This window comes from Chaetodon auriga, chromosome 7 (genome assembly GCF_051107435.1).
Source record: "Chaetodon auriga isolate fChaAug3 chromosome 7, fChaAug3.hap1, whole genome shotgun sequence".
NCBI classification, from domain to species: domain Eukaryota; kingdom Metazoa; phylum Chordata; class Actinopteri; order Chaetodontiformes; family Chaetodontidae; genus Chaetodon; species Chaetodon auriga.
This window is the reverse complement of record NC_135080.1, coordinates 1,344,110-1,353,527: the sequence shown is the minus strand read 5'-3', so window position 1 is coordinate 1,353,527 and position 9,418 is coordinate 1,344,110. Positions and strand designations below refer to the sequence as shown.

The window sequence follows — 9,418 nt, the reverse complement described above, 5'->3', positions numbered from 1 at the left end:
GGAGAGCTGACAGAAGACTCACAGCTGTTTGATTATTGACATTATTGACGTGGAACGTGTCTCTGCAGCCAGATGGAGCTGCTGAGTCAGATTTCACAGCTGCTGTGTTCCAGTAAGAAGCTCCTGTGGAGCAGCATCAGGTCCTCATGAGGACAGACGAGGAGCTCCTGTGGTCTGTCGGGTGTCGGCGGCCTCGTTTGTGGGAAAAGTTTTGCACACCGAACCGTTAAAGTTTGTCTGCTGTTGGACGATGTGTCGAATCAAAGAGAAGTTCAGGAAACAATATCAAAAGTAAATATCACCAAGTCATCAATCAATAATCAATAAAGACTTTTGTGTCAAAGTTTATTGCGCAGAAACAACATCAGTGATAAAATGAAGTAAAAGTGGCGGCGAGGTGAAGAAAGGCTGCAAGGCGTTCAAGTGTTCAGCTCCATGCTGGAGATCAAATATTATAAAACCTGAAATCACTTCCCGTCGTGGTTTGAAGGAATTTTACTCAAAGTTTTCCAAAAAGACTTTAAGGAGCAGCTTGATGCCGAGCTGGAAGACAAGATGAGAAGTGAATCCACTGGAGTCAGACGGACCAGAGCCTCTTCTGTCATCCACGTTTCTGGACAGACGAGAGCAAAAAGACGTCCCGTTACTGCTGACATCACTGCTGTCCTCTACCTGAACACACCTGAACACTGGACTTACCTGCGAGCGGAGGCAGACAGCAGAGATCAGCGACGTTACACCGAGCAGGAGGACGACAAGTCTGACCATGAGCTCTGTGAGAGAGGCTGAAACACAGAGTCATCCGATCACATGACCTCGTTATCGTTAAAGCCGCCTGAAACCATTGATGGAAGTCATCAATATTTCAGTTTAATATCAGACTCTGATTAATGATGTACCTGAACAGCTGCACTCACCTGCATTCAGACAGGTTCTGCATCAAGTTACCTGAGATGGTGAGACAGAGCGGCTGGCTCTCAGAGGACACGTTCTGGGAGAAAACGTGGACGTGATAAACACAGCGGTAGCCCCCCTGGTGGGTGTGGTCTGCAGCAGAGAACAGGAAGTGGGCAGAGTGATTGACAGCTGGCAGGGTGTAGTTCTGTGCTGTGGTGGAGGTGGTGAAGATAAGCTGGAAGGAGCCTCCTGGGTACTGCGGTTCGATGGAGCATGTGATGGTGAAGTCAGAGCCCGCAAGCACCTGAAGCCCCTGCTGCACGGCCCTGGAGACCCCATCCGTGGAGGGAGATGCGGAGACGTTTGGCTGGGCTAGAAAGCCTGATCAAAAACAAAGGAGATGATTGGCTGAAGGAGCAGACGCGTGAACAGAGAGGAGCTGCACAGCTGGAGACGTTCTCCTTTGTCAGCATTACCTGAACAAACCACCTCGAGGCCGAGGTAGCTCTCAGTAACGGTGTTCAGGATCACACAGTCCCGCGGTGCAGGCGCTGACTGGACACAGGGAGACTTGATCCACCACACCGGTCTGTTCCAATCGTCGTCTTCAAGCGTCTTTGTTGACACGGCGGATCCACAGTCCAGCAGTCTGCACACTGCAGCTGCAGACTGCTGGTCCCACAGAGAAAAACCGTCAACCACTGGTCTCCACTCGCCCTGGACTTTCATCTCCAGTGCACCAGCGCAGCGGCTGGGCTCGCCCACCAGCCGGACGTCACCTGGATCTGAGCACAGACAGGACGCTGATTAGTCGAGGAGGCATGCCGTGGAGCCGAGTCACAGCTACAGCGGTTCTACCTGAGCAGGTGAGTCCAACAGCTTTTCCAGAAGAGCAGGTGTGCTTAGCAGAGACAGACCCTCCACAGTCCAGGAGAGCAGACTCGTGGCCTTCACAGCGGAACCCTTTGGTCCACACTGGAGCCTCTACGTCCCCATAGAGCGCCCCCTGCAGGACTGAAGGAGCCCCACAGCCGAGCTCCCTGCAGACCACCTCTGCCTCCTGCTGGTTAAAGTCATCGTCGCACACCGAGGACCAGGACTGGTTAGACCTCACCTCCAGCCTGCCTGAGCACAGCTTAGCCCCGTTCACCAGCCTGACAGAGTCTGTGGATGTGGTGGAAGAAGTACTCATCATGCAGACTGTTTTCAGTATCATCGTCATGTGATCACAGTGTCATCAGTGGTGTTACCTGAACAGGTGATCTCCAGGCTGGTTTCGCTGGTCTGTTCTCTTGTCGTCACACACTCCTTCAGCGTATGTTCAGACTGAAGGCAGGCGGAGTTGATCCACCACACAGATCGTTCTTCAGAAACCGTTTTCCTTCCTGGTGAAACAGGCGAGCCGCAGTCCAGCCGTCGACACGCGGCGGCCGTGACCTTCAGGTCCCAGTCGAAGTCTTGGTTATCCACGGCCCTCCAGTCTTCGTGGTGTCTCACCTCGAGTCTACCAGCACAACGACCGGCTCCCCCCTCCAGCCTGACCTCATCAGGGTCTGAACAAAGCAACGATTTGATGAAGATTAGAAGGAAGGCGACTTGAAACAACAGAGAATCAAAGCTGCAGCTCTACCTGAGCAGGTGAGTCCTGCAGCTTTTCCAGAGGAGCAGTTGTTTCTAACTGAGCGTTCACAGTCCAGGAGAGCAGACTCGTGGCCTTCACAGCAGAACCCTTTGGTCCACACTGGAGCCTCCATGTCCTCATAGAGCCCCCCATGGAGGACTGAAGGAGCCCCACAGCCAAGCTCCCTGCAGACCACCTCTGCCTCCTGCTGGTTAAAGTCATCGTAGCACACCAAGGACCAGGACTGGTTAGACCTCACCTCCAGCCTGCCTGAGCACAGCTTAGCCTCGTTCACCAGCCTGACAGAGTCTGCAGAGAGAGGAACTTCATGACGGCGCATTACGAACTCTTTGAAACAGTAATGAACAAAACTCACATTCAAACACCAGCAGGACGGGATCTGGATCTTTAAGCTGCCAGGCAAAGTCGAAAAGAGATCTGAACACCAAAGCTCCTGTTTGAAGGACTTAAATTAGCTGATAACGCCACGCAGCAGCTAATTAACGTCCTTCAAAAGGAGCTTTTTGGTCAGCAGATCTCTCTCGTTCCCTCTTCTGTTCCGCTCGACAAACTCTTCACGGTTCTGTGCAGTGACGGAGCTGAATGCACCTCAACCAGGATGAAGAGCCAGGTGAACAGCACAGATCAGCTCCACAGACTCCACACACCTTCACCTGGACCTCACCACCATGATAAACACCTGCTTGACCCACTTCTGACAGACAATGCGCAGTGGACTTAAAAATAAGGCACGCAGTAAATGTGTTGATATGAAACCTGACACTTGGTTCGTATCAGTGAAGGTGTTACCTGAGCAGGTTATCTCGAGGATGAAGGATGAAAACAGAAGTTTTTTATCACACGTCGCCAGTGAAGATGCTTTACAGACAGATTCCAACCCCCAAACAAAACTGCTTGAAGGCCTCCTTCCTCTTCTGGTTGAAACAGCAGAGCCACAGTCCAGCAGTCCACACACTTCTCCAGCTAAGCTCAGGTTCCAGTTTCTGTCATCCACTGGTTTCCATTCACCCAGTTTGTTCATCTCCAGCATGCCATCGCACCGGCCGCCTCCTCCGACCAACCTGACGTCAGCAGGTCCTGATGAGGAAAAACTGACTTCATCAAACAAGTGAACCGATAGGACACCTGATCAGACGCAGGACTGTAGCCAGGGCTCACCTGGGCTCACCTGGGCGGGTCAGACCAGGACTGACAACAGTTCACACCTACACCTACAGGAAGCTACCTGTGAAAAGTAAGAATATAAACAAGTGGGAATGTTTTCTCCTACCTGAGCAGGTGAGTCCTGCAGCTTTTCCAGAGGAGCAGTTGTTTCTAACTGAGCGTTCACAGTCCAGGAGAGCAGACTCGTGGCCTTCACAGCGGAACCCTTTGGTCCAGACTGGAGCCTCCACGTCCCCATAGAGCCCCCCATGGAGGACTGAGGGAGCCCCACAGCCGAGCTCCCTGCAGACCACCTCTGCCTCCTGCTGGTTAAAGTCATCGTCGCACACCGAGGACCAGGACTGGTTAGACCTCACCTCCAGCCTGCCTGAGCACAGCTTAGCCCCGTTCACCAGCCTGACAGAGTCTGCAGAGAGAGGAGCAGAACTGAGCAGCTGATCAGACTCATGTTTGGACCCTGAGTGCCTCCATATCAAATAAGAGGTGAAGGAGAGCACAGTTTGCCTCCTGCTTCCTACTGATGGTCAATGCTGGTTTCTCACGATGCAACACCAAAGCTCAGTTTTGTGCTTAAGCCTAACCAAACGAAGCCTTCTCCACCCGCATCAGATCAGAAAACTGGGATCTGTAACTGACAAACACCGTCATCCCGTTGATGGAGGATCAGAAGAGTCTGAAATGTGTCAAACGTGCTGAGCACTCTCTGTCCTGCAGAGGGCTCCTCGGTTCAAACGCCTCAGCCATGACACCGACCTGAACAGCTGATCTCCAGGCCGGAAGAGGAAGATTCGTCTATGATCCACAGTGGTCCGGCGTTTAAAAGGTGGAGAAGGTGGTTGGGTGTAGCAGACGGATCCTGCGTTGTTTGGAAAGAAACAGCGGAGCCGCAGTCGAGCTGTCGGCACACTGCAGCTGCCCGTGTCCAGTTCCAGTGGCCAACCACTGCTTTCCAGCCCCCCAGGTGCTTCTCCATCAGCCTACCAGCACAGCGGCTGGCTCCGCCCTCCAGCCTGATGTCATCAGGCGCCACTGAACAAAGACAGAAATGATCAGACCAGGAAGCTTCACATGTGACAACAGACACTGTGAAACAGCTTTAATTCGACCTCCTCCTCCACCTCCTCCATCACCTGCACAGAAACAAAGAGGAAACGAAGAGACTTCAGTGAACCGGAGTCAGAGTTCAGTCTTTGGATGAGAGCAGCAGACAGTCAGGACCCCCGAGCCGACCTGGCCTCCATTCAGGACCTCTGCATGTCAGGAAACACCTCTGCAGAGCACAACCAGCCCCTCCCCTCTGGGAGGCGCTACAGAGCTCAGCAACGGCCACAGCGAGCACGCGCCATCGCACAGTGTTTGTGTGATTCTGGGCTTTTATTTAAATCTGTGTTTATTTCTTTGCACTATTTATATTGTTAATAACTTCTGTCCCACAAATTGACCAGACTGTTGTGTGTGTACGTGACAGATTTCCTGTTTTTACTGTAATATTTCTAAATATTGTGTCTGTCTCCTGTTTTGTTTTTAATTTCATGGTTTAATTTCTCTTAAATTCACGTCGTCACACAGAATTCGTTCTGCTGTCGCTGCTCGTTAAAAAGCTGCGTTCTTCTCTGTTACATCAGTGTTACAGATACGATGTGTCCTGTCCAGGTGTGCAGACACTGGAGGAAGAATGGCATCATCATCATCATCATCATCATCATCATCATCATCATCAGTGTCGTCACACCCTGCAGAGGATCGTTTTTAAAACACACACACACACACACACACACACACACACACACACCTACCTGAGCTCCAGAGCCACAGAAGCACAGTCAGTCCTCTGTGGTCCATGTCCCCTCACTGTGTCCTCTGAAGCAGCCTGTCAGCGTGTCTTCATCAGGTCCAGCCCACTTCCTGAAGTGAACCCATGAAGGATGTGAAGGATAACGTGAATCCTTCAACCAGCCCCAGGAGGAAACAGCTGGTAGTTAAACTCGAGTCTAAACTGCGATGAACGGTCTAAACTGACACTGACTACTTCCTGCAAACTTCTGCTTTTCAGCCTCTGATATTTCAGAAGCACAACATTTTGTCATTTAGTAAAATCCAAGAGAAAGTTTGCGGTGCTCTTCATCAGTTTGTCTGAACTCGGCCGTGCGGAGATAAACGTGACAAACAGCATCCGGACCAATCGGCTCATCAGATGTGTCGCTTCCTCTCCATCTTCCAATCAGCTCATCAGTTTCCTGCCGCCCTGATACGAAGCTGCTGCTCTACACATGAGCTCATCACGAGGAAGCAGCTTAGGAAGCAAACTTTTCTCCAACAAGTTCATTAGAAGTGTTTTAACTTCACATTTCTACCCTCGTCAACTAAAAAGAAAATATGTTTTAAGTGATTATTCAGTTGTGGAGGCAAAGAGGGAAGCGATATGAGTCTTATCCAGTCCCTCATAAAGGAGAAGAGGTTGTATTTAAAATTCTCCATGATTTCTATCCTTCAAACCATTTCTTGCACAAAAGATTTGATTGGGAAAATAATACGTGTGGATTTTGTGAAAGAGACACTGAAGCTGTGGAACACATTTTCTTTGAGTGTGAACGTGTTTTAGAGTTTTGGTCAGCTTTTCGAAGCTGGACGTTAACCCAACAAATCACTTCACAACAGCTGAACTGACAGTCGGAGCACAGCTGGAGGAGAAAAACTTGGACTTCTTGGTAAAAAGTTGAATTCTGCTCGGTAAACCTTACATTCACAGATCAAACCCCACGTCAGCGGATGGAAGAATGAACTGAGCCTAGAAAGAAATCCTGATTTTTCATGTTGAATAAAAATGCCCTGAGACTTTGTTCTGTACTTGAACTGTACTTACTCCTGGAGTCAGACCTCACTGGTCACCTTCTGTTTTGTCGTTTGTTTTTTCTAATTTTTGTTTTTTCTAATTTTCCTCATCTTGAAGCTGTTTCAACATCTTTTATAGTTAATAGTAAAATATGCCTGAAATGTGACTTTCATTCAATAAAATTCATTTAAAAAAAAAAAAAAAAAAAGACCTGTCCGTCACCTCACCTGCAGCTGGTCAGCTGACCATCTGGATTGGACGGCGAAGATTTCAGCCAATCAGCAGACAGAGAAGTCAGCGGCACAGCGAGACGCCGTTTGAACGCCTCCGTGCTTCATTTACAGGCAGGTGAGGCGTGACGTGTATCTGAGGTCATGAGCTCGAAGCTGCAACAGGACAAACTGCTGCTCTTGTTTTGTTTTTGTTTTTTTTTTTGGCTCAACAGAACAAACGTCTGTCCGTCTCTAAATACTCCCTGACTTCCTGTCTGTGTGTCATTGGTTCCTACTCAGACTTTAAAAACATATATGTTTTTAAGAAAAGCAGAATGTGAGAGTCCGAATGAACTGATGCGATGTGTTTAACAGTTTCTAAGACATCAGTGGAGGAAGAGGAAGAGGAAGAGGAAGAGGACGCATCAGGCTGCGATGAACACTTTGTTAAGATCTTTAATCACCAGACTGCTTTTATTTCTGTAAACTCTGAAAGTCATTTTAATCATTAACTCTTTATTGGCAGGACTGTAGGAAACATCAACCGTCTGGCGTCGCAGCCGACAGTCGCCTTGGTTTGGTGGGTCAGTCGGTCGGAGGGTCTGCGGACGCTACGAGCAGGACGAAGGAGGCCGAAGGACAAACTGAACGTCCTGAACATTCACACCGACATGAGCTGAACTGATCCTCTGAAACTTTGGTGTATTTCCAGAAAGCTGAAGACTGCCAGGCTCTTTATTCTACATCAAGTCTGCGTTCTAAACATTCAGCGATGATGATGATGATGATGATGATGATGATGATGATGATGACAAAGATTACCCTTCATCCTCCGCAGAGCAGAACGCTTATCGCGGTTAACCAGCGCGTCTCTGAACCGTCGACAAACGTTCAGCTCGTGCGCAGCGCCAGCAAGCAGCTGAAGAGAAGAAATGTCGAAGGTGACCCGGAGCAGGATGTCGCTCCGTCCACCTGTGCAGCGTTTACTTACCGTGAACCTCTCACGCTGCGTTCAATGAACTCCCACCAGACGACAAGAAGTTTTTGTTTGTTTGTTTGTTTGTTTTTTCAGACTCTGGACTGAAAGCGGCGAAACATTAGCATCAACCATCACGTCAATAAAAACTTTATTAACACACTTTGAGGAAGTGAATTTTTACTCCACGTTAAAAACATATTACTCATGTTTCTACCCTCCACGTGATCAGCTGTGACCACCTTGAAGTCACACGTGCAGACTGATGGCAGCAGAATGAGCCTCCTCCACTCACACAGAACTGAGTGAGGAGTGAGGAGGACGGGCCTCCTGCTCTGAACGGCTCCTGCCGCGCTGCCTTTGAGCAGGACACCCAGCCTCTGAGCCCGGGCGGAGCTGAGCGGCACTGACGGCTCAGGGTCGGTCCTCTGATCGTCCACTGACCGCCAGCCTGTTTGAACGGGCTGAACCTTTTAAAACGTACAGAAAACAACGACTCAGGCACATAAATCAACGTTTTCTGACATCATGTTTTAAAACTCTGCTAATGTTCCGCCATGATTCAGTCTGCCACAAATAAAACACGAAGAAGAAAACATCCTGCGACCATCCATCTGACCCTCTTCAACACATACCTGTTAGGAATGTCCCGCCCTACCTCAGGAGGAGGACAGGTGAGACAGCTCAGAGGAGACTCACCTGCAGGGAGGAGTCGACGTTTCACTTCACGATCATGTGAGAAAAATCTGCGACTGATCGTTTCACTGTTCTTCTTCTTTTGGGATAAAATCCATTTAATTACAACTAAAAAAAAAAAAAAAAACCCAAACGACCGAATAACCGATGAACACACACAAACTCACTGAGAACAGCAAAGCGAGTAAACGACGACCTTTTCACCATTTCAGGCGAGATCAGTGTTTTATTATTTATTATTGTCCAGTTTTACAAAGACAGAAACGAGCACCACGCAAACGTTTGGCCCCGAGATTTGAGCTGTCAGGTGACTTCGATCGAGGTCCGACCTTCATCGGCTTGTGAGGACTTCCTCACGGTCATGAGGAAACGTCGGGAAAGAGCACGTGGTTCCATCTGACCGCTGACATGCTGATGCTCCATCACACATTCCACACAGTAACCTTCAGCCTTATCAACGGTCAGTGTGTCAGTGACATCAGACGTCCAGTGACCCAAAACTTTGGAGATCACAGACAGAAGATCCATCCAGGTGCTCGAGTAAGTTAAGCCTGAAACTCTGTCAGTCACCATGGTAACAGACTCTGAACTCACCTGCTCGCTGGCAGGTTCACTATAAGAAACCCTGAGTTTCTACCTGTCTCCTCCCACCTGAAGAAAGCTGTCAGACATCGATTGACGTTCACTCCCAATCCGACTGATATCGAAGCCCAGCTGATCAGAAATGCTTTACGTCGCGAGAGAATCTTCAAACCCAGATTGGATTTCCTGTCGTTTAATATCTGTTCGAACGCTGCCGCTTTTCATCAAACGGTATGATTTATTAGGATTATTAGGATTTGTAATATAGTTCAACCATTAACATATTTCACCTTAAACCTATTTTATATAGTTTTATATATAACAAGTTTTATATATAAGTTTTATTTTTTCAAAAGACACAAGTGTATACTCGTGTCTGATGTCGGCTCTCGTGTCCTGGGGGTGACAGGCTCAGG

The 9,418-nt window shown here is 48.9% G+C and overlaps 1 protein-coding gene across 1 annotated transcript; it reads right to left on the bottom strand.

Moving 5' to 3' along the window:
• Positions 1-601: 601 nt before the first annotated feature.
• Positions 602-5,545, bottom strand: LOC143323336 (scavenger receptor cysteine-rich type 1 protein M130-like). The gene is made up of 11 exons (XM_076735148.1): positions 5,500-5,545; positions 4,457-4,732; positions 3,810-4,109; positions 3,329-3,616; positions 2,588-2,827; positions 2,148-2,450; positions 1,756-2,061; positions 1,374-1,682; positions 949-1,278; positions 700-785; positions 602-613 (listed from the first exon to the last, which is right to left on the bottom strand). The coding sequence occupies exons 1-11, from the start codon at positions 5,543-5,545 to the stop codon at positions 602-604; spliced, it is 2,496 nt and encodes an 831-aa protein (XP_076591263.1).
• Between the last annotated feature and the right edge of the window lie 3,873 nt (positions 5,546-9,418).